The sequence below is a fragment of the Dermacentor variabilis genome, chromosome 3 (genome assembly GCF_050947875.1).
Source record: "Dermacentor variabilis isolate Ectoservices chromosome 3, ASM5094787v1, whole genome shotgun sequence".
Classification (NCBI taxonomy): domain Eukaryota; kingdom Metazoa; phylum Arthropoda; class Arachnida; order Ixodida; family Ixodidae; genus Dermacentor; species Dermacentor variabilis.
In genome coordinates, this window is record NC_134570.1 from 77,437,723 (window position 1) to 77,462,781 (window position 25,059).

The following is a 25,059-nucleotide window of genomic DNA, read 5'->3' on the forward strand; positions in this document are numbered from 1 at the left end:
ATCACAATGAGGGTGACGTCTTCTCGTCTGCAATTGTGTTCGGGGACGAACCATGGTGCAACTACTACGAGCCTGAAACACGAAGGCAAAGCTTACAGTAGAAACATTCAAATTCACCGCCCCCAAAGAAAGCAACGGCCGTCATTTCCGCCGCAAAGGTGTTGTTTACTATATTTTATCGATCGTCAGCTGCCGGCCACTACTGATAGAATTTTCTAAAGCCGAAGAGACTATCAATCGTTTCAGATATTGTGAAATGCCGGATAGGCTGCGTGTCGCAATCAAGAACAAACGACGTGGAAAATTGACGAATGGGGTCATCTTGTTCCACGACATGGCTATGGTGTTGGGCTGCTGAGCACGATGTCGCGGAATTGAATCCCGGACACGGCGGGCGCATTTCGATGGGGGCGAAATGCGAAAACACCCGTGTACTTAGATTTAGGTGCACGTTAAAAAACCCCAGGGGGTCGAAATTTCCGGAGTCCTCTACTACGGCGTGCCTTATAATCAGAAAGTGGTTTTGACACGTAAAACCCCATAATTTAATTTTAATTTTTCAACAATGCTTGTCCCCTCATCGCTGATGTGGTTAATACAAAACTGGCAAAGTCTGAGTGGGAATCGCTGCAACATCCGCCACACAGCTAAGACCTGTCACCTTGCGACTTCCATATTTTGGGGCAAATGAAAAACCAGTTAAGGGAAACAGATTCGTGTCGGACGATGACGTGAAAGAGTCAGTTGCAGATTTGTTGAAGCAGCAACCTAAGGAGTTTTATGAGACGGGAATCACCCGACTCGTTAGTCAATAGGATAAATGCCTAAATGCTCATGGAGACTACTTTTAAATTGAGTACCCCGATAGTCATATATTTGCATTGGCTCACTTTCATTTGACTCGCCCGCGTATATCTTGCAGAACGGCTTTATATAGGTGCTCTCTGTTGGGACAATAATTTCGGTGCAATTACTCACGATACACGACCGGTGACAGGTGCTCGTGCGTAATACATTGGACTAAATGACAGCGTAATTGAGATTTTTCACTGGCCAATGCATATGTACAAAAATGTAAACAAGGGTGTTGAATGACAAAGTTTCATTAACATATTTCTCCTCAACTTGTTCATTTCATGGCCTTTACATTTTTCATATCAGTGGCATACACTGCTTTGCTGGTTTCGAAATGATATAGTTCTAAGGGTCGTGTGATATTTTCTTTACTTATTAAATAGACAAAAACATGGAAGCATTGGTATCTGTTATTCTGAGCACAATTTCTGGCACATACGAGTATATCTCTTTATTTAAATATACATATATTACTTGTTTTGGCGGTGCGTAGCGTTCAAGAATTTATTTGCAGCATCTTTGGCAATGGCAATGCGGTTATTATTCATGTATTTGATCTCTCGACAAATTGTTTAAAAGGAAGCTTTAGCTCGGGCCCAACTAGGACGCGGACTATTCAAATAAATGTAAAACGCAGACACGATTTTCTGAGATAACCCCTGAATCACTTTTATTGGAATTTGTTGAATTTGAGAAAGTTAACTTCTAGTATCTGTTGGAAGCGGAAGTTCGATTTAGGGCCTGAATATTGTTTAAAACGTTTTGAAAAATTTAAAGTGCGAAAAAAATAGACGCACGACGTTTACCAACTAAAAGCTCTTCATCAAAAACAGATATCGCGGTTCTTCAAACGGCATTTATTATAAGAATCAAAGCGGACAAATTCGGTATGTCAATTTGTATCTTACGTGAATTAGTTACGTGGTGCACAAGGATTCTGCAAAAGCCGTATTTCGATAATGCTAAATTGTTTGAGATTCCTTCGTAACATATCAATCTTGTCCGCTGTAGGTTTAATATTAGATGCGATTCACAGAATTGTGATTTTATTTTTCATTGTTGAGTTACAGAGCTTTAAACGTGATAGTTTCGTTTTCTCAAAATTTGAGATTTTTGCCAATTTTTAATAAAAAACTGGCAACCTAAATGAAAAATTCGAAACAAGAAGACAGTAGAATTTAAGTTTTTCTTTTAAATGCAACAAACCTCATCAAATTTTGTGCAGTGGCTGCCGAGAAAAACTAATTCACCTTCTACATGTATTTAGATAGGAGCATCCGAGATACAGCTTTCTCTTATGGAAGAGGCCAAGCTGCAACGTGAGCCCCCTCCTCCCCCTCCTCCCCCCGAACGAAATTTCTGGCTACTCCACCGATCGAAACATCTACTAGCACGTAGTGAGCCTCTCCAACGTAGGGACAGAAAGGCCTAGCCTCTCCGCCACGTCGCGGGCCCATTGGACTGCCCACAACTGGGGTTCAAAATCGTGACTGCGTAGGCAGCCTCCCACTTAGTCGACGTAATGTCTTCGTGGCCCCGTAACGTGGGGCACCGCCAGAGCATGTGTTCTTAGTTGCCAAAATCTGAGCAAAGCGCGGAAGTTTTTGATGTTTGAATTTCGGGACAGATCCGGTGTAAGAGTGCGGGGCTAGGGTATTACCCAACATGCAATAGTCTGAGTTTCAATGCCTGAGGCCTGTTCAATGTAGTTCCACACTTTGCGAGTTCGTTGTACGAGGCAGGGGGATTCCTGTTGTCCGGAACCTCAGTGCCCCGCCACTCGTTAGCTACGCAGTCAACGACTCTTCTCGCAGCTGTGTGGACCGAATCGTTGAGGTTGTGCGGGCCGCCCTTGATCTGTCCCATGTGAGCCGGTAACCAGATGATCGTGCGTCGCTTGATTTGCTAGTCCCGTAGGATCCACGGGCCCGTTTTCGAGACGTTGTCCTTGGCGAATGCTTGGACAAACAATCTCGAGTCACTGTATATCACCTTTTCCCGTCGTCTACCAGGGCCAGCGCTATTCCGGCCTGTTCCGCAACCTCGGCCGCCGTCGTTTGGACATTCGAGGAGTGTGATTTTTCCTTCTTGATCGACGCTGACTGTAATGAATGCTTTTCCGTTGGGGTACCAGGCTGCATTGACGAAACAGGATTTCCGGGCGCGTGCGTCCTCCTCTTTCAGGAAGGCTTTAACCCTAGCTCGTCGTCTGCCCACATTGTAAGTGGACATTCCGAGGAATGGAAGCAACGGTAACGCGCTCTCTCTATTCTCGAGGTATGCTGCAGAAACGGGTCTCTATCTCCGTCGGGTGAACTCCAAACTCTCTCAGGGTGTTTCTACCGGCACTCGTGGTAGACAGTCTGATAAACTGTACCCTCTCTGGTGACTCCGCTATCTCTTCTAAGGTGTTCTGCATGCCAAGGCGGAGCAGTCGCTCCGAGCTTGTGTACATGGGAAGCCCATGGACTATCTCGACGGCCTTTCGGGTCAACGCGTTCAGCTTGTCCAGTTCTGACCTCGGCCAGTTGTACATTGCAGTGGCATAAAGTGACACATCACGAAAGCGTGAACCAACCGGACGAGGTTGTCCTCGCTCAGTCCGTGCGGCTGGTTGGTAACCCTTCTTACCAACCTGATGCCATTGTCGGTTTTCTTGGTGAGCTTCATTACGGTGTGGTTATTGGAGCCAATCGTTTCGATCGTCATACCCAGAAACCAGAGAGAGTCCACCCTGGGGATAAGACAGCCCTCACTTGTTTTTAGTGTTTTTCCGATGTCCTTTTACAGTCCTCCAACCTTTCGGTTTGTGGCACCTGAGCTTGTGCCTGTACAGTAGTAGCTCTGATTTTCACGGCGAGCATCGCAGGGTGGTCTGTCTCAGGTAGTCTTCTGCGACTTCGATGACTTCCTGAAGCGCAGCCTCTAAGCGTCTGTCGCTGTCACTGGTGCATCATATGGTGACGTTGTCTGCATATACCGTGTGGTTAATGCCGTCAACCTTGGAGAGTTTTCTTTATAGACCGATCATGGCGAGGTTGAACAGGGTCGGGGATTTGACTGACCTCTGTGGCGTCCTTCTAGAACCGAGCCTAACCGAGTCTGACGCGAGGATGGCTTGGAGAATGACTTCTCTGTCCGCCACAAAAGATCTCGTGAAGTTGTAAAAGTGCCTGCCCAAACAAAGGCTCGAGATCTTTCCCAAGACAAAGGAATGCAGTATGTTGTCGAATGCCTTCTCTATGTCCAGCCCAACTATACACTACCAAGTCAACCCAACGAAGATGAGTCGACTTGGTAGTGCATAGTGGCGTAGTGCATAGGGTATACGTCTCGTCCAGCAAATGCTTGAGGAGGTTCGAAGATCCCAACTTTGCATATCTGACAATTTATCGAATTGCAGATATCGTCCCACTGCTGTCTGGAGAAGAGCTTGCAATGCTCCTCTATTTTCTTGTTGACTTCTGTTGCCTTCTGTTGAGACGTTGCCCCTTCCACATGGAAATGCCCTCGAGGACTGCATGCCCTCGAGCAGATGGGCGAGCCTGCTATCTAGCTTCTCTACTGGGAAGTTCGTGCTAACTTCTTTGGTGGCGGCCTCGATATCTCTTCCGATCTGTTCGGTCCAGCATTCGAAATCCGGCTTCACCTCCGCGTCTTCGGCATATTCCTCCCTAATTTTGCTGAACCTGTCCAAGTCGATGACCTGCAGCTCATACAACCCTCTGCCATCCCCGACTGCGCTTTCCTTCTCTTATCCCCCATTCTGTGCTAGTAATAGACCAACGGTTATCTATTCTGCGCATTATATGGGGTGCCCAACTCAATTTCTTCGTTTGAATCTCAGCTAGAATATTGACTGCTCGCGCTTGCTCTAATTCTGCTAATCTCTATGTTTCTGCGAAGTAGCATACACCAGCCGCGAGCGATTAGCCACATACTAGAGGAAAATGGTACATATGCTACCACAAACGTTAGGCGCAATATCTTCGGCTCTAACCGGGAGTCTAGATTCGTAGCCTTCAAATATGGTAGAAGAGCTCTGTGTGCTTGATCAGGTTTGGATGCGGGACCAACGCGAAACATAACATCATCCAGACTACTGTAGGATGTCAACTGCCACGAAATGAGTGAGGGCGTGGCGCACACGGCTGTTTTATTTTTGAGTGGTGCTCCATCCCCGAACCCTTTCTTATGTGTGATGATGATGATGATGATGATGATGATGATAATAATAATAATAATAATAATAGTAAAAATAATAATCTCTAGTTGGCGGCCGAATACCAACTAGAGATAAGCAACCATAATGCCGGGAATGAGCGTTTCGTGTGATAGTTGGTGCACATATTGGCTACGTATGTCCACATGTACATATCATAATTAATCATATTCGTACGACTAAGTACACTCTCGCGTTAGTTAGCAAAAAGACTTAGCTACTAGCAAGGAGTAAAACTGAACGTCGGCTTATTCTCATCGCTAACGTTCTGTAGGTGTAGTGCCATGAAATTTTGTGTTCTGTACAGTCATCATACGTTGGAATAGGTGGTAGTCGATGGGTTTGGCGGACTGAGTACTGGAAATCTGTGCCATTTGTCATTGTACTGTACGGCGCTTGTTAGGCTCCAACCAGATCCTGCCCATATACCCGCCAAGGCTTCAGTTTTGCTGTTGTTAGCTCTTTGCTTGCAACCATGTCTCAGGTTACGCAGCGCGGGTTGGTGGCCTATTATGTGCAAATGTGCCGAGTTGCGTGGTAACAAATGGCTCTACCTTGGTACTGAAGAAATTGTGAAGCATGTAATAAAAAATAATTGTTTAAGAAAAAAGTAGGCATAAACTGGTAAGCGAAGATCAGCGTTGTCTACGTAGTAGAGCATGTTGGCATTCGGTTGCTTCCGAAACTAAATAAAGTAAGAAAGGAGAGATACACATCAACCAAGTTACCCAAGGAGTTCACTACTACCCAGGTAGCACAAAAGAGATACGTAACGTTTTCGTAGCGTTTATCCAAGACGATAAAAACGGGTTAAAGAAGACACGAATGAGAGAACTTCGGCGGGAAAACGTCGTATATCTCTGCTAATGTCCGGCTTAATTACTTTCTTGAGACGATCTAGAACAGGTCTGCAAGACGTATTCGAAAAGCTGGTCTAGAAATAGGATTGGGAAAGACACAAGTAATCCTTTTGCCAAAACTATTCGTAACCAATTTCTAAACGTTTTTAGGACGTTATCAAAAAGCTGGTCTAGAAGCGGTCTTGAAAGGTTTACGATCATCTGAAGCTAATTTTCGCGGGTGACGGGCGCGATCAGACATCGTTGTTCAAAACACGCGTTTAGTTTCGCCTCACGCGAGTGGCCTATGCCGCGCAGACGTCGTCAGCCGCACCCGTTGGCACGGCCTAGGCCAATCGCGTGAGGTGAAACTGATCGGGCGTTTCGAACAACGATCTCCAATCGCGCCCCAGATGAGTAGAAGCGTCGGTGTTGACTGTAAGAACCATGGCGCAGTGCCAAGCACTGTTCCCCGCATGGCCGGCGCATCGTCTACCAAGTCGCACGAAAATGAGCCTGTTAGGAATAATAAATCCTTAATACCGCCTTTAGTAAGCTACGATGCTTACAACCACAATGGGAACGACCTCCTGCAAAGAAGAAATGGCCACGTCTTGGCAGGTGGCCAGACCAAGCCTTTCATGCCAAGAGTGCATGAAATGAGAACATTGTGACAAAGCAAGAACACTTTATTAAAATGTAATGCTTATGCAAGGTTCGAACAAACTGTGTGAGAAATGCAAATAGAAATAAAAGTACATCAACAATGACAAAAGTCGCAGAAAGGATTCGTAATGAACTCGAAAGTGAACATTCACTAGCACATAAACAAAATTCCAAGTACACATACAAAAATGAACAGAAAAACCTGGAGTGTACTAAAGTGTCTAATTTATCATAGTAAAGTGCGCGTGCTATTAGATGGACTAGAGTTACGCAGAAGTGACATCGGAGCGAATGGAAGAAGTAGACTGAAAAATGCAAGAGCATGAATTGGATGGTAACTGCCTCCAAGCAATGTTACCAGTCATCTAGAAGCTTGAAAAGAGCACAAAAAGAAATACCACCGCATACCATCATAAAACAATCCTGTGAAAGAAATAAAAAAAATGGGAACAATGCAAAATTGGAAATATCGCCTTTAGGATATATCAAAGAAGGTAATGGCGAGAAAAATAACCATACAACAAAAAAGCAATAAAGTGAAATTAGTACAGAATACTTAAACGGGGGATTCAGTGTAACAAGTGAACACTACTGCAGTACAGCGAACGATGAGACAGTAATGCTGCATCTTGCCACTCCAGAACGTGAGAAATGAATATGCAAGCCTCATATTAGAAACTTACATAAACATGGAAATAAAATGGAATGCACTGGAAGCTGCATTTGTGTAACAAAGGAAGCAATGGTCATAATACATAGTAAGTGTATTATCTAAAAAGCCCTTTACAAGAGGCAAAGTTGTACCTCTCTGGCAAAAATAAAGTTGCAACGAATAATTTGCAAACCAGCAAATACATTAATTAGCACACTGACATGTCACACTTTGCGCACATCTCCAGTCTCCTAAAGTAAAAGAAAGCACTCTGAATGAGAAAAACGTTTAACACATGTAGCCCAGAGCAAATTCTTTGCCAGTTCACTCACACTTTCACATCCAAAAACATTTGCCACAAAGTCCAGGCACAGTTCCACTGATGTTTACCAATTCACCCCCACTTTCACGTCCAAAAATATTTGGCACACAGTCCAGGCAGAGCTTCATAGATAAACAGCTTGAGAGCACCCTACTGATTATTGTGCAGTCCCGCTGCTGGAAATAGAACTGCCGCACATGCTGGTAGTGGTTTCAATCTAGACACAATTGCTGCCCTGGACAGGTATGTTCAGATATCTGCACTGGTGCTCCATTTTGTCGAAGTAGACACATTGATGCACTACGCTGGTAATTGAAATGTTTTGAATGCACAAGTATTGGCTTCACCAGAGAGACTTGCCCACATACCACCACTGGCATATATATGCACTTGCTCTTCACTCAGTAGCATTGAACTTAGTGTTCCCTATGTGGGAGCCATGTGTAAAACCGGTGTCACACGACCACTCTCGATCGCGATCAAGCCCGATCCGGATCGAAATTATCGATGCGACTGGCTCACTCTCGTAGCTTGCGCAGAGGAGCCATCACGACCGAGAAATTCGATTTGTAACGGACTGGATAGCGGCTAAAAGAGCCCCGTGTGAAACCGGTATCAAATAATGCAAAGACGTACGCTAGGAAAATATGTTGCACAAGGACAAAGAACTGCGACATGCCCTGTTGTGCGAAGCGCGTGAACAGAACACATGTATATATATATATATATAAAAAAAACTGCGAGAGCGCTTCGCGAACTCCATGCGCACACATGGCACCCGCACGAACTCGGCAGGCCGCCTTAAAGCGCGAAGGGCGCACAGCGTACATTCCGACACATGTCCCAAACTGCAAACAATCGTACTACCTAAAGCATACAAGTTATTTTATACCAAGGGCATACTCGACTCACGTATGCAGTATGCACAAGCGAGTTATGCAGCGTACATGCTGTATCCATTCGCCAAATAGTAAAATTGATAACAAGCACAAAGCTACAAGGGACTCAATATATTACTACCATTTGAGGCGTCAAATAAAATCGAATTTGGCCGTTTCATATATTGGACAGAATATATGGACACATGTGGTACCCGGTAATACCATGAAATACCCATCACGTGGGTAAAGGGGGCGAAAACACAATCGAGAACCTGAAGCGCAAACGATAAAAGCACGGTATGGTGCACGCAAAATTCTGTCAGTGCGCTGTAGCGCGAGGGAAGAAAATAGGGCGAGCACTTGACCTCACCTTTTGGGATACCGCACTAGTAGTGAATCATTAAAAAAAAGACTGTTTGAACCAGTTCCCTTGTCTCCAACACTCTTGCTAAACGGGAGACTAAGATACCACGATGATGGCTCTATTGCGGAGATCGGCAAGGTGCGCACAGACAGAAATTTTGCCGCCTTCCTTCGCATTCTGCAAAATGCTTTCTTGTTAGGATCACGCATAGCGGCCGACCCCGACGCTAGGGACACAGAGGCACGATTTCGTCCCTCTAACTTTCGTCCTTATACTGCCCTTAACGCCTTAATTACAGCGTCAGTGAAAAGGCGCCTCACATAACATGACAATGAACTTGAAGAGCTGATTAGTGCCCTCCACTCCGCGCCCTCCAATTGAAAACACTACTGATTTCCAAATTAAACTACACAAACAGATCGCACAGCCCAAACTAATCACAGAACGTCGTTTTCTTGACGGCAAAACCCTGCAACACTTACATGACAAAGGGCAGCGACAGCACATTCAGAACAGCCGCTATCATACCACAGCGCAATGCAAGTGCGATAACGTTATTATGCCCGGCTCAAACAGATCGCACAACCCAAACTAATCACAGAATGTCGTTTTCTTGACAGCAAAGCACTGCAACACTTACATGACAAAGGGCAGCGGCAGCACATTCAGAACAGTCGCAAACAGACCATAGTGCCATGCGAGTGCGATAACGTAACTATGCCCGGCTTCACGAATAACGTGGCCGCCTTGATCACATAACAATTGAAAACACTACTGATTTCCAAATTAAAACCACACAAACATATCGCACAACCCAAACTGATCACAGAATATCGTTTTCTTGACAGCAAAACACTGCAACACTTACATAGCAAAGGGCAGCGGCAGCACGTTCAGAACAGCCGCAAACACACCACAGCGCAATGCGAGTGCGGTGACGCGACGACGCCATGACGACGCGACTATGCCCCGGCTCGCCCGGCTGCCCGGCATCACGAATCACGTGGCCACCTTGGTCACATGATTTGACGACGGTATCGCCACCTTGCGCAAGGTTGGATCGCGTTGATGGGTTGTTGAATATTGTAGAAGCCGCTAAAGAGGCTGACGCGCCGTGGCGTGGCGGTGGCGTTTTGAGTCGTTTGCAAAACGTATTCACCCCTCGTTTTTAAGCTGTCTGGCTTCCAACGTTATCAAAACGTATTCACCCCTCGTTTTTAAGCTATCTTGTTTGGAACGTTTTTGATGCGTCGATTTTGGTCAAAAATCCGTTTCAGACGTTGAATCCCTTAAAACGACGTTTTCAAGACTTTGTATGCTACCTGGGTAAGAAAGAAAATTTGGCAACTCAATAATGATCACGCCTCCTCTCTGCGGCCCCATAACGAGCCGTCGCTATCTCGACTTGCGAATTGGAATAGAATACACGTAAAACAATATAGCAAGGTAATTTTAGTGTACGGAAAAGAGAAGTCCCATTGTCCAAACGTTGGCGCCAACCACATTCCTCGTTCAAAAGCTGCTCACCTATTCTAATGCAGACTGCTACTCTGATTGAACAAGTATGCCAATGTTTTCAGAACGGTTGCCTTTCTTTTCTTTTCTTCCTAGATGATGGTTTCATCTCTGTCCGCGAACCTAAAGGGAAGTGTCGCTGCAGAGATTTAAGGGCAGTTTTCGTGATTTTTACCAAGTACTATTGCTTGCCGCCGCGCATACAAACTCCCTCCGTACGTGGAAAAGAGCCGCTTGCGTATTTCTGCGCGCTGTAACTGCATTTGTGCCCAAGCTTAGCAATGAATAAAGGCAGATAGATAGCTAGATCGTTATACATTATCACGTAAAAATCAAAATTTTCAAAAGGAAAGACGGCGGTGTTCGTAAAAGGCAGGGTTCGTGACGTGCCTCCTCTCGTGTTCTTGTGCTCCTTTGGCGTTCGCGACCATAAACGTTGCTGGCGTTTGGCGTGGATGAGTGCAGTTCTACGTGTTCGGCAGCTCAAGAAACAAACCACCAATTTCCTGCCCCATTATCTAGGTGGTTCCGAAGGACGTTCACCTTTTGGAAGGACAAGGGAATAGCGCACCTTACTTTTTCTCAGTACATGCGCTTCCTCTACGATCTTTACACTAAGGTAGGTGCCCATTTGGATTTTGTAGGCTTGAGATAGAAGGCAGTGTGATCTGTGTCAATGATACCTACTTACGTTTTGGAATAAGAAAGGAATTGAGAACTTCCTCTAAGCACAACTCACGTACATAAGGTCTATGCCTACAACTGAGTTAACGTTTTCGACAACAATGAACATATCCTAGAACTTATCCCACGTGCTTACACTTTCTACTCACCGTTGTAGAGCTACAAGTTTCGCCATGCCACCAATAATTCACGCGGCCACTTGATAAAAGAACTTGCAAACAACAATTCGCTTGAATAAAGAGAAAGTGACGACACTAAATCAGCAGTCAGTGGTGGTCTAGAGAAAACTGATGTCAGCACTGCTTTCTTAAACATTCAGTCGATCGCATGACACAGATGTCGGTAGCCCATGCAGAGGCTACATGGTTGTAGAGGTGCGTAGCGTATTATATATATATATATATATATATATATATATATATATATAGCTCTTCAAGCTACGCACAGGGAGTGACATGTTTATATTGTGGTCTGGAAAATGCGCAACCAAGCATTACCCTGTGGATTCATTTGTGCTATTCGTCTCAACGCGAGAACGTCACCTTGTACGTAGCTGGCATCTGTTTTTCTTGCAGCCCGTGAACAAAGTGATTATCAGTTCCTACATGCGGTACGGCCGTGTGTACGGGTGAGTAAAAAACTATGGCTTCTTCTTTCTCTTTATTGGATCGTCGCCCGGCGCTAGATTGCTTCCAAAAAGTTTGCGTAGGATGCATTTCCACAAGGACGATGCTTAGGTGGCGGTTGATTTTCGGCTGCCACTTATCAATATGGCCAGTGCGTTAGGAGCTCATTCTAGCATTTTAGCTCCGACGCCCATGCTTAAAAAAAAGAAAGTTATGCTAAAACTGGTTCTTAACTGTCGGGGCCAGCCGATTGTGATGCCCGCTATGTAATTAACGAATACGGCTTACCAATGGCAAATAACGCTTATACGAACCAAAAGCTTCGCGAATTTTGCAAGATTTGTTACTGATGGAATCTGCAGGAAAAGTTGCGTTGCATCAGAAAGTAGTCACCTAATTTGACGGAGAAGTAGCTCAAAACTGTTATAGATGTTCCTTAGTTATCAACAAAACATCGTTCTTTCTGCTGGGACGGCATCTGAATCAGGGCCCATATTCAGGAAAACTTCTTACGTGAGAATTTTTAGTATGAGCGAATTCCAGTCAACCGCAAAGCTAACAAAGCACTAACGAACGAAAACATTTTGGAATTCGGCTGCAGGGCTTCAAATTTGCCTCATAGAGATTCATTGAACAGCGGTACAATGTGACACATGCTCACTGCTCCAAGTTGGCATCAGATAGGTTCATTGAACAGTGGCACATACCCAGGGCCTCATATCGAGTGACCGATGTTGGTCCTACGGTTAGTTTCAAACCCTATTGCATCAGCACAGAAGCCCTATGCGGTACCCATTAGACCATGGTCTACCCACTCCTAGTGACCCAAGTAGACGGGAAAACAATTCAGATAGATAGATAGATAGATAGATAGATAGATAGATAGATAGATAGATAGATAGATAGATAGATAGATAGATAGATAGATAGATAGATAGATAGATAGATAGATAGATAGATAGATAGATAGATAGATAGATAGATAGATAGATAGATAGATAGATAGATAGATAGATAGATAGATAGATAGATAGATAGATAGATAGATAGATAGATAGATAGATAGATAGATAGATAGATAGATAGATAGATAGATAGATAGATAGATAGATAGATAGATAGATAGATAGATAGATAGATAGATAGATAGATACTCCCAGGAAACTGCATGAAGTACCCTAAGACTGCCAACCGCATTAATATTGCGTGTACCATTAAGATTGACTATTATTTTCTCCTACAAACAATTTATCATAAGACATTTTTGCGAATGCTGTGTAAGGTGTTTCACTCGACCTTTTCGGAAACCTTAAATGGAACGAAAAGCGCAGTGGCCCTAAATCGCGATTTGTTCAGCGTCGATTACGCCACACCTCACCACACACACAAAAAGAAAAGCTGAAAGATTTTCTCCTCGCTTACCATTAATCCCTCTAGCCACACTTCAGATTATGTTTACAGTCCCTTCTTCAAAAAATTCTTGAAAACTTATCGTCTAACAACTGCCAGCATAACACAGTTAAACACAACACAAGAAACTTGTGTTACGAATGTTTCATCGAGACTTGCGATATCACTTGAATACATACAATGAGGAATCTTGCTGGTTTATTGCACCGAAATACTTTAGTCGGGTTCGGGAGAGGACTTAGCTGTACAGAGTCGTGAGAGCGTTGGGGAGGTTGAAGCTGTCTGCCGAGTTAACTAGGTCGAGCCACTTGACCGAATTCATGCAAACGCGGTCCTGGCTGTCTCGGTTCACTCGGCGCTTCACTCCACCTGTTCGCGGCAAATCCTTGTAAAGGAATTTTATGATATTCTGTTTGTTAAACTACGTATTTCTTGAGTAGTAAAGAAGCGAGTTCTTGCAGCTCCTACCAAGGAATAGCACCAACTCTTGTGGTTGGAGATCCAGACATCTTGCGCGAAGTGATGGTCACCAAATTCAAGAACTTCCCGGACAGATCGGTGAGTTGTTAGATTGCGGTTAGAAGTTTTTCGCCAAGCCAAAGTAAGCAGAAGATATTTTAAAATTATGAATTTTGTTCTCCGCAAAATACATTCGACACTGACCTTGCGAAACCTGAAAATTAAAAAGAACGTGCTAGACTTGAGCTGATAACAGCCTTTTCGTTTAAAGCATTGCGAACTTCCAGATATTCTTGTCACTTTAGTGAATAATAATAAAGGTACGTCAAAGAGGCCTGATTGTGGGCTTGAACCAAAAAAATAAAAGAAAATTCGATGTTTCCGTTTTTGGTTGCGTGCTCGTTATTGTTCGCTGCAGTTAGCTCAGAGCGTGGGAACCGAAGTTTGGAAGAAGTCCATCATGAACGTGTCCGGTGAGGAATGGAAGAAAGCACGAACGATCTTTACTCCTGCGCTCACCGCCACCAGGCTGAAGACGGTAAGCATAAATCACCAAAATATCTTGTTAAGTCAAGTACTACGCGAACATTTGACTAGCACATTGATAAGTACATTGTAAAATAATTTACACTCTTAAAAGTGAAAAATCGTGTAATTGTTTCTATAGCTTACACGCTTAGTGTGATTGATATAACCGACATTCTAAGGGTGTGAGTTATAGAGACATTTCTACCCTTTTTTCACTTTTAAGGGTGCCAATTATTATAAGCGTATATCAGTTTCTGGAACCTAATTGCTTATGAACACTTGTATTTTAGTATCTTCTGCATAATCCGAGAAGCAAAGCAAGGCTTCCCGGCTACAAAACTCAGACGTACTTGGATTTGCTCTCTCTTTGCTGGCGTTTGGTAAAATTTAAGAATGTTATGCGCGTTTCCTGCTAATATATAGGCTAAAGCAAATATGATATTACTATAGCTGCTAAGTGGTGACTGATTGCCTGGAAAAAAAAAAGCATTTAGATCCCACTCACTCTGGGAGTCTGTTTAAGTGAAGCTTTTGTTGGCGTTTGGGGGAAACGCTGTTGCTATTTACAGACAATAGGTGGGTGTAAAAAATATGGCATCCATGACGTGTTTCTGGTTCCTCAGATTGCTTCCGGCGTATGCAGCGAGCAAAATCATGACGACATTCGAGCTCGCTTTCTGCTAGCCACAAGGAGCCATCGCTCGGACGTGTATTTGTAAACCATGTGTATGCTGATCAAATTTTCGAAGAAGCTGAAATGTTTTCACTGCGAAAAACCTCACTCAGCGCGCACGTGTGGCACCCCAAGACCACGGACACGCCTTTTTGAGACGTATATTGTACACACTAGTCACCGAACCAAGCTCTCACTACATTGTACGAAGTGTTGCTCAAAGTACTTGTTTGCGCCTATTAATGACACGGTCTGTTTGCGTTGCTGTCCCATCGCTTTGTTTGGACACTGCCCCGCTTGGTATTTACAAGCCAGTGTGCTCTCGCGTTCCCAGCCACCAATGGCGGCGCATCCTTGCTTTAGAGCAGTTGCTTAACGTATATTACGGCCCTTGTTACCTGCATATACCGAATCGCTTCTCACCTTTCATTCGCCCATGGCAGCGGGGAAACTTAGCGTTTCATATAAAACCTTGTAACAGGCACAAAACGTGAGTTTAGCAGTTTTTATTTAGCCGCGGGCCCTTTTAGATGTCAAACTATACGTGCACATCAAACCTAACATATACTGCATTTTATTTAAATGCGAGGTCGGTAAGTGACATTGTTGTTTGACGACCATGAGTGGGCAGGCTTAAGATGTTTTTAAGCCCTTCTAGTCACACTAACAGCTTCGCTGTAAAATACAGCGTTATGCGCCTTCCATTTTCAACACTGTTTTGACAGTAGTTTTATGAATTTCAGATCTTGAAGAAGGCGAAAAGCGTTCTTAGAAAGATGACGTCACGAGTAAAGGATGCGGCAGCTCAGAATAAGCCCGTGGACTTCAGTGGGTGCGTTATTATCAGCGGCAATTCCTTCTTCATTCTGTAGATGTCTCCTCGTTAAGAGGTTTTATGCCTTGAGCGTTCGAACGTGTCATTCTGCAAATGCACGGCGGCTCCGCGGTTGTGGTTGACTAAACGTGTGGCCTAGTGTGTGCGTCGTTGGGCAAGTGACGGCGCAGCCAATGGGTAGGAGGTGGCGCCTCGTCATGAGTGCATAAATTGAGTCTATAAAATAAAGAAAAGCGCAAGTGCCCAATTGATTGCCGCTGAGCGGGCCTTCGAGTCATGAAATCCTAGCGGGCAAGCGAGCGCGTTGAGACGCTTCGCGCGTTTTTATGTGGCTTTACCGAGGCACAGTTAAAATGCAGGCGAGAGCTTGCGCACACAAGAGCAGCGCAGGAAGAAAACCAAAGCGACTATAATGCTTTCGCGTTCGCACATGTAAGCAGTCTTAAGTGTCTCAGCTATCATCATCATCATCAAGTGTCTCAGCTAATTTTTTTCCAGATCCTGAATGATACAAGTAAAATCAGGGTGACAAAGTATTCTTGAGAGAAAAGCAGCAAGTGGAGTTTTCAAAAAAGGAAGGAAAAGCAAGACACGTGTCGGATATTGTTAGGTGACAAGGTACACCTTAACGAGTGTAAGCGTTCTCTTACAGCGTACGCTGTTATGGGCTCATTCCAAAAGCCGTTTCGGTTGGCGACGGTGTCCCCCGCCGCCGCCGGTGTCCGGTGTCCATCGCAGCTGTCGCCTAGCACGCGAGGACTCACACGACGTCACAGGCGCGCCGTGTAGCGTCGATACACGCTCACTGTGCACGCAGTTACATATTGTGGTGCATATGAACCCATACTTACCCAAATGATTCGCGTCTCAATGTTTCGTGCATGCATGGACTTAGCTTTTATATTGGAACGATGTGAAAAAAAAAAGCTTTTTTTTTTTCGTTGCAGGCTCGCCACACACACGGCACTCGACATCACGGCTGCTTTGAACTACAGTATTGATATCAACAGCGAGAATGACACCAACCATCCTATATTAAAATCTCTTGAGGGTATATATATGAATGCGGGTGGCTGGAGAGCACTGATGTTATGTGAGTAACGTGTATTTTCTGATAAGAGGAAACGAGAGCCAAATATCATTGCATTAGCATATATGACTATTAAATTTGGCTATGCCATAAGGTACAAGCGAAGTAGAAAACATATTCCTAAAGCTTTTTCCCTCTTTTTTTCTTTCTGCGTTGGAGCAATAGAGACACGTGTGCATCGTTCATGTGTTTTCGGCGATCATTTATCACAGGCTAACAAATATTACTAAGTTGTCGCTCAGCGCAAGGCCGTATCCTTGTATCTGAACTTCCTCGAATGCTGTTGCGGATTATATTTCTTGCCTCTCTGTCGCCGAACCTTGCGTTATCTTATTGCGTGCATGACGCGAATAGCGTTGACCGTTCTAGAACGCAGCCCAGTACCAGCGATTCCGCTAGACTATTTAACGAGTCATGTTCAAATAGCCGACGCTCTTGGCCCTCCAACCAGAGTTTCGCGATCGTACTTGTCGCTTTGCTGTGCTCTAAGTATTACTTGTTTTGTGAGCGCAAGTTCGCCAAATAAGGAGTCAGCTTCGTGAATTGCAGTTGTGCCACTGTGATTCTTCACCGTCACAAGAACGTGGCAATATGGTACTCACCTACGTTATCGCGACTAGCAGAAATCGAGTCACACCGCTGTAATAGATAAATATCATTAGGCGCAATTATTCAATGAATCACTCGTGCATGTATCTACGTCACCTACCGAAGACGATGTACCGTGCAGCAGCAATGCCGCCATGCACAAATCCTCTCAGGGCGAAGAAGTAAGATGGTTGCACTGGCAAAATTTTGTTTCAGCTTTTAAGCCGGGAGCATATTTCTCACGCTAAATGAAACCGCAGTTCTGCAAATACGAATCAAGACGTCCAAGCCAGAAGTGTTAGAACCTTACGAAGGTAAAAAGACTTCGCATTCTGCTACGTGTTGTACGAGAGCTCTCCTTGAGTTGCATGTAGGCGCATTTATAATCCTGAAAGCCGGGTTTCCATGAACATGCTCTGGCTCAGTACACGCTGTCCCTGTGCAGACCCATGCGCACGTAAGAAAAGAAATGGGGCAATCTTAATGTTCCGCATATTATTAGCAAAGGCGGCTGGAGCATGACGATTAAAATTTATGAAAGAAAAGCTTTGTAAATTTGCCCTCTCAGTCACATTACAAAATCTGGTGCTTTGGGCTTGCATGTGACGCTCAGGAATACTGCAAACGTGCTCTTACTAAGATCCAAATATTTTAGCAGTATTATGTTATTTGCAACATGCCCTGCAGTTTGTGAAGCCAGAAGCCCACAGGTTAGCGTAGAGAGTAATGCGTATTTGTGGTGTTTACTACAGTACGGCCACTTAAATACACGCGGCATCCTTTCAATATTCCGATGGCGGTCGTCCGTAATAATAGTGTCACTAAGCGCGCGTCTAAGGCGGAAATGTTGGTGCGCTGTACACCACAATTGTATATAACCAGAAAAGTCGCAGAGAAGGCTTTCGGTTCACTTATTATTATTATTATTTTTTTTTTTTGCTGCTAAAGTGGTACTTCAGTACTCGAGCGCCTGGAAGTTTTCAAGGCGCGGAGCGGATATCTGAAGTGAAAGGAAACAAGTGTTTTTAAGAAGAAAACTCATCTTTTCTTTAAGGCAACTAAAACCTTCGTGCGTTTCCGTGAACAGTTTTCTGACGTGGCAGATGCGGGCTCACTGAATAGCCGCCAGGGAAACTTTTGGAACACAAAAGTACTCAAGCATGCATGAGTTAATGTGTTTTTTTTAGCGTTGTCTATTAACTGGATGAGAAAGCTCACAATTTGTTTCCAAATTCTTCCAGTTCTCATGCCAAGTTTGTGCAAGATTCTGAAACCTGATTATCCTCCGAAGTCATCCACCGATTTGTTTAAGGCGTTCGTCTCAGTCTTGATTGAAGATCGGAAATCGAAGAACAAGGTGAAGTGATGAACAGTTGGATGGAGGTGTTTATGAACGTTAGCGCCCTTTCGCCCGACATAAGTATAAGCGCCACTATTCTAACATAAAGCTCACACCTAAGTCAAATTATTGGTACACGTGACAACACGAAGCGTAGTCGCAGCTACGTGGAGGTTTGAACAAAGTCTGCATAAGCCGGTACAAGTTACGGTATAACCCTCTAATAACGCTTCAGTATTTTGAAAGTTGCATGGGAAACGCATATTGAAAGTTTCTTCAAAGCTTTTTAAACGTGGTACTTGATGCCCCTAGAGATAATTTGCATTACCAACATTTCAGGTATATATTTATTTGCAGCCGCAAGTAAAAATGCGACTTTCTTTGACGTATTTCTGACATGAGGTGTTTGCGCCATTTGACACCACACAATGCTGACGCTGCAGCCAAACTTGAGCTGTGTTCACGTTGCATGTAAATTAGTGACGTAAGTTTCAACTTCACGAGACTGCTCTATATTTCGATCATTACTTGCAAAATAATACCAAATGTAAGAAAAAGCGAGTAGCCGCGAAAGCTGCAGGACAGATGTAAAAATCAGCGGTCACTGTAAGTCGTTTTCAATGGGCTGTGTTTGTTTCCCGCGCTCACTTGTTGAAAATCATGTGAGTAACCTTAATAGAAAGGTGAAAGATTGGATTGATGAAACAAGATTGAAAGACGGGGAAGTGCGGGTGGATAAATATTTTTTGCGGGCACCTCATGTTAAGAAAACTTTGTATGTTCAGACATGACCATCTTTTAGGCCAAGCCAAGCCCGAGACAAGCATCGCATACCTATATTAAGGCCTTCGGAACCTGAGCAGCGCATGTTAGGAAACTCGCATAGGTGGCTTCAGCAAATTAAGAGACTAACAATATAAGAGACTCTGGCTTCAACAACAATATTCCCAGACTATGGATAGACGAAATGAATAGTTTGTTTTGCTCTGTTTGTTCAACGAAAACTAAGAGTACGACAGCTTTGCCGAATCACTTTACTCTCACAACACAAATGGTTTCTTCACACACATTCAGTTACACAGTTGAGATGGCAATGAATCCACAAGCTTGCTGCCTCAAGTTTTCTGCTTCTTTGCTTGCAGGTAGAAGACGACTTTCTTCAAATATTTATGGACGCTGACTACAGCTGGGAAGATAATTCACAGAAAAAGACAGAGAACGCTACAGCAAACAGTAAGTGTTCCCATTTTGTCGTAATATTCCGAAGAAAATGGTTTCAAAGGCTAAGAAAGTCGTTGCCTTACAACCGCGTGCAGTCTTTTTTTCCCCAAGGGTTTTCGGTCTAGTGAAAGCGGCGTTACAGCTATCTATGGGTGCTTTGTAATCCTTTGTAATGCTTGTGCTTTATGCCGCTACCTAACGCTCTAAAACGTGACAAAGTTTATTGTCGTCACTCTTTGGTATTCTGGTGAACCTCAGTACATGCTAAAGTTTGCAGGGCCTTTGAAAAAAGGGTTATGGCGAACCTTTTTTGGGCGTAATGCCTAGGAGAAAGGACAAACGGCTAGACAGGTTTCGGGCGATTCTTCCTAATCGCATATGCAAATTTCATTCCTTCTAAATGTCGTTAGGTAATCTTGAGCCTTGGGACGTAAGATAAAATGTACGAGGTGTCTAAGCTATGCTTTCTTTTCCTTGTCCTCGCGCCCAAATTTACTTAGAACCGGGATATGTTCCCGGTTCCCGACTAGCCCGCGCTTCGTCGCTATTTTAAATGTCTTCCTCCACAGTTTTCTACCCACCACTCCAACTTAAGCCTTATGTATATTTACAGGGCACGTAAGAGCTGAAGGACAGAAGACGTTTACGACTATCGCCACACTTTCCAACAGATGCCCCAGAAATCTCACAATGAAAAGCACACCCGCATGAAAATGTTCGTTGGCTACTCGGTTCCAACTGAAGAGAAATATGGGGCCTTATAACGTAAAACTAGTCCTATATGTTCTTATTTCAATTTCCTGACGTCAAATTTGCGTAACCTCCGACGCAAGCATTGGGCGGTCACCAGCAGGGGTGTCTCAACAGACCAATCAAGTGCTCTCCTCGTTCATAGGAGGTCACTTTTGTTTGCTTGAAAAACGAATAACATTGCCTACACTGAGCGGCTTGTCTTATCTACTTGTCTCACAAGAGGTGAGGAGCACACTCAAGTGGAGATGGATTCGATAGGGCCGAGCCACTGCACTGCAAATCGATATCTGGATGAAAAGCATGGTGCTGGCGTCTGTGATTGGTCCGCTTTCCTTTACTCAGGTTATGGTAGCTCGTCAAAAACCGCGGCGGCATACAACGGAAGCTTACGAATGATGCTGAAACGGATCCTCAGCAAACAAGTGTTGGTAGAACGAGGTTGTAAACGTGCCGAAAGTTCTCGAAAACGTTACATGGCCATGCAAAAAGTTTTATTACACGCAAATAAACCCATGCTCTCCGGCAAGTGCGAGTAGCCAGTGCCTGAGCGATCGGCGGCAGCCATCTTTTATTCCTTTCGGAACGGGGCAGCCTGCGGCTATTAAGAAAAAAATTCAGTTTTGGTCGGCATATTAATGCATCTTTAACGCGTACACGTCCCTTAGTCGTGGTGAGCTTTTGCGGTTTTGTGACGTCGCGTGACAAGCAGGTGAAGTGGGTGCAACCCGAAAACTTTTGGTCAATAGGCGAGAGCTAATGGCGAAAAGGCGTCGTATCATAAGTACTTATTTTTCCTTTGTTCAGTCAAATCATACATGATGATTGTGTGCACGTCATATCAGATGGGGAGCTATCGTGGTTATCGTGACGTCGCTTGACAGACAGGTGAAGTGGGAGTAGTCCAACAACGTTTTTCCCCAATCGCGGAGGGCTGATTGCGGGATTGGAATAGAAAAGTTTGGAAGAGTTTTACGTTATAGCGCCTATGCCCATACAGGTACGACAGGGTAGGCTCGGTATTCTGATTTGACCTATATAATGATACACGCTAATATAAGGCTTCTGTTTCTCAAGATGACACGCTGCTCAAGCACAAAGGGAACAAATAACTTTGATAATGAAAAAAACTTTAAAATAATTGGCCGCCAATGCGCTGGCTTTCCCTGCAATTTAAATTGGCGAGTAACCATTTAAACAAAACGTAGGTGAACACAGAACTGTTGTAGGGTTTTGTAAGCAAAGGTCCTTGCGGAAGTTTTTCTGAAATCAAATTCTTTCGCAAAAAATTGAATTTATAAGTACAGAATAAAATTGTCAAAGCAAATTCGTTGCAGCAATTACTTCCCGTTACTCATATCATGTGTACTGATTATGCTACTTTATACTTCCACGTTTCGGCGTAATTGAAACTAGCGATCAGGCTTTTCTGGACCCCTGACTTGAAACAATGCTAACATGATAATGATGAAATGAAATGAATGAATGAATGAATGAATGAATGAATGAATGAATGAATGAAAAAAATGGATGCGGCTACACCGCATGTCCTCTTTTCATACTGACCTCTCAGTATTCGCGTTAAGGAAAACTACCTGTGATTATCGCCTTTCCCAAAAGTGTCAGCAGTATATGTCATCAAGGCTTGTTGCTTCAAAGATTATCATTGCCACTAGTCCTCAGACTGTAGTTTTTTTTATTCGTCATTCCATACTGCTTCTTATTTCCTTATCGCTGTATTTCACGCGTATGTGGCTGCGTTTGTACATATTTAGTCAACCATCAACTTTCGCACAAAGAACCTAAATATTTTCCGCCCGTAAGCGATCTGAATAAAAAAACCCGACTAACTTTAAACTTGTAAACACATTTTTCAGAAATGTCACTGGAAGAAATAACTGCCCAGGGTTTGGTATTCTTCGTTGCCGGCGTGGAAACAGTTTCGACGGCGTTTAGTACTACCACTTACTACCTAGCCCTCAATCCCGAATGCCAAGACAGAGTCATTGCGGAAGTAGACAAGGCACTTTCGGAGGTATGGGATAAATGTTCTTCTGTCTGTCTTGTGTATATCACGTATGTAAAGGAAACAGCTGCATTTCACAGGTGCGAATTCGTGAAAAATGTGAACGGAAGTGCCGTTATCTTCTACACGAAGCGAGCACAGCCTAAATGAAATATTTCATTTTTGACTTCCGACATACATAGGCGGCGCCTATAATGGCAGCCTTGAAGAGATGAATTGTTATTCGTCATTGTGTGTAGCTGTTTTATCAAGTACATTGCATAAACGCTAGCTCATTTGGCTCGCAATAAATCCTGGCTGAAATGGTCCGTCACCATTCCCCCACTCCCACTGCCCTGATGTTTTGCGCCATCTCTTTTTAACCTGATTGAGTGTGATATGTCGACGTTTCGCCACATAACAACTAGTAGTTATGTGGCGAAACTATAAGCAATTAGTTGTTTATAATAAACAACTAGTTGTTCAGCCTGCTTCACCTCCATTCAGCTGATAAGTGAAACATCTATGTCTGTTAGTGAATGAACATCTTGAAGGGACAGCGTAGATATTGTGCGGATGCTGTATGGATTAATGGATACCGTAACAGTGTTCCATCTCTGGTAATGGCTGTGCGGGTGAGACACCCGTAACTGCCCATGATGATGTCAGCTGTACACCGATACCACAGGCTGGAATGAATGAAGCTGCAGGAATTCGATTTTGGTGAGCAACCCTGCTTTGGGACATAAGTAGGGTCTCAAAAGTGTGGCCCTTAAGTAGCCTTTTCTGTACCACAATTTTGCTTTGGGACAGTGAAGCTCCCTGGAATTCACGAGCACTTGTCTCCATAGCATCGATCCAAATATGCAGCTAATTTTTCCACCCGAAATACCACGAGCTGAAGCAACACCACTTTGCCGCCTGCGGCTCGCCGTGGCGTTCATGAATGCCTATACGCATTCCGCTGTGGAACGGCTCGATCAGGTATGCGACATCTGCTGCCGCCAAGAGGCGATCAGACATCTTCTGTGTCAATGCGCTCACCACAATACCGCGAGAACATAGCCCTAAACTACGCTGGATAGACTGGACGATAGGGCCTTGGAAGGTAACAAAATCCTGGGACACTGGTTCAGAACATCCTCAACACAGAAAGCCTTAAAGGATTTGCTTCTCTTCTCGAGGACATGCTGACTTTGTGCATGATAGAGCACAGTATAGCGTTTATTGGTATCTTTCACTTTACCTATGTTTATTATGTATGGGTTCTCTTCCTATTATATTTAGTTTCCTTAATTACCATTCTCTTCCAGTACCAGCGTAAACAGCTGCTCTTTGCCCTAATTAACCTTCGTGTACTTCTGTTTTTTCTCATCTGCCTGTTTTTTTCCTTTCTAGTAGACAAAATTATCCTCGGTCTCTCAAGGGCTAGTTACGCTTCTGCGTTCTGAGCTCACCGAAGTACGCCTACCGAAGGTACCTATTTCCTGTGGACGCTGGGAAGCTCGGCAGAAATTCTATGCTCTACGGCTGTACACCTCAACCGGCCGTAACTGCACCGACGGCGCTACTTGCCATATCAGCTGCCAACCATGCGCAGAGAGCCGTGCACCCTACGGACACCTGCTCTCGCTAGGCCATATCCACGCCAGGAATGCTGGCACGCTTGACCCATGCTGTCCGGCGCTGGTGTCAAAAAATAGGAGCGGAGCTTCTTGCTCGTCGGCGACGTTGAACCTCGCCCGACGGCACCAATTACTCCAGCTGTATTGTGTCACTGTGGAATTGAGGCCACCATGGTCCTTTTGCGTTTTTGAAGTACAAAAGTCGAGGCGTGTGGTCTTTTCATCCCCATGCGCTTGTTTCTTTCCTTTACGGGAGAGGACTTAAACGTCAATCAATGCGTTTGAATTCAGAGTGCAGCACAACGTCTAATGGGCTCACGCAATTTAGTAAATGAAGGCAATCAAACGAACGCGTAGTGTATGTTATCAGTCTATTTACCTTACCGACTATGAGAGTCAAAAAGCAAGGGACGAGGTTTTATGTATTTTTTTTTTTTCATTTCATTTCAGGGAGAAGTCACCTATGATTCTCTGCAGGAGATGCCTTATCTCGAAGCCTGCTTCAAAGAGGCGTTGAGACTTTGCACTCCCGACTCGATGTGAGCATGAGGAAAACATGTTTTAGTATCTCTTTCTTTAACGTTTACTCGTTTTCAGCACAAGGCAGAAGAGTAAGACCACATGTAGGCACATTGGGGTCCTATGCGCTCGCGTGTGCGAATATGCAGGTGGCTCTCCAACATGCCGTTATACCAAAGAAAATATCTTTTGATAGGCGTGTGTTGACGAAACTCCATAAATATGAAAGATCAGGGTATAAGCTTAAGTATAACGGGAATAACCTGACCAATGCTACGATTGATCAAAGGATTCATCTCATAAACAACAATGTTGTTGACGACAGCTGATACGTTGAATATTAACATGTTTCATTATTGCGTAGGCGTGCATGGTGTGAGAGCAATACGTG

At 44.2% G+C, this 25,059-nt stretch overlaps 1 protein-coding gene across 5 annotated transcripts in view; it reads left to right on the forward strand.

Moving 5' to 3' along the window:
• LOC142575913 (cytochrome P450 3A41-like) overlaps positions 1 to 25,059 on the forward strand; it is an 84,208-nt gene that overhangs the window by 7,679 nt on the left and 51,470 nt on the right. For 3 of the 5 annotated variants that reach the window (XR_012826733.1, XM_075685708.1, XM_075685707.1), the window contains exons 2-11: positions 10,839 to 10,935; positions 11,576 to 11,628; positions 13,498 to 13,594; positions 13,914 to 14,033; positions 15,440 to 15,528; positions 16,479 to 16,624; positions 18,451 to 18,566; positions 19,691 to 19,781; positions 22,397 to 22,554; positions 24,600 to 24,688. The exons of 1 other annotated variant lie outside the window; for it this stretch is intronic. Coding sequence is in view for 3 of the 4 variants with exons in the window: in XM_075685708.1 (XP_075541823.1) it covers positions 10,839 to 10,935; positions 11,576 to 11,628; positions 13,498 to 13,594; positions 13,914 to 14,033; positions 15,440 to 15,528; positions 16,479 to 16,624; positions 18,451 to 18,566; positions 19,691 to 19,781; positions 22,397 to 22,554; positions 24,600 to 24,688 (1,056 nt within the window). In the remaining variant the exon portion in view is untranslated. The remainder of the gene's footprint in view (positions 1 to 10,838; positions 10,936 to 11,575; positions 11,629 to 13,497; positions 13,595 to 13,913; positions 14,034 to 15,439; positions 15,529 to 16,478; positions 16,625 to 18,450; positions 18,567 to 19,690; positions 19,782 to 22,396; positions 22,555 to 24,599; positions 24,689 to 25,059) is intronic. One more of the 5 variants, XM_075685710.1, reaches the window with a different exon arrangement.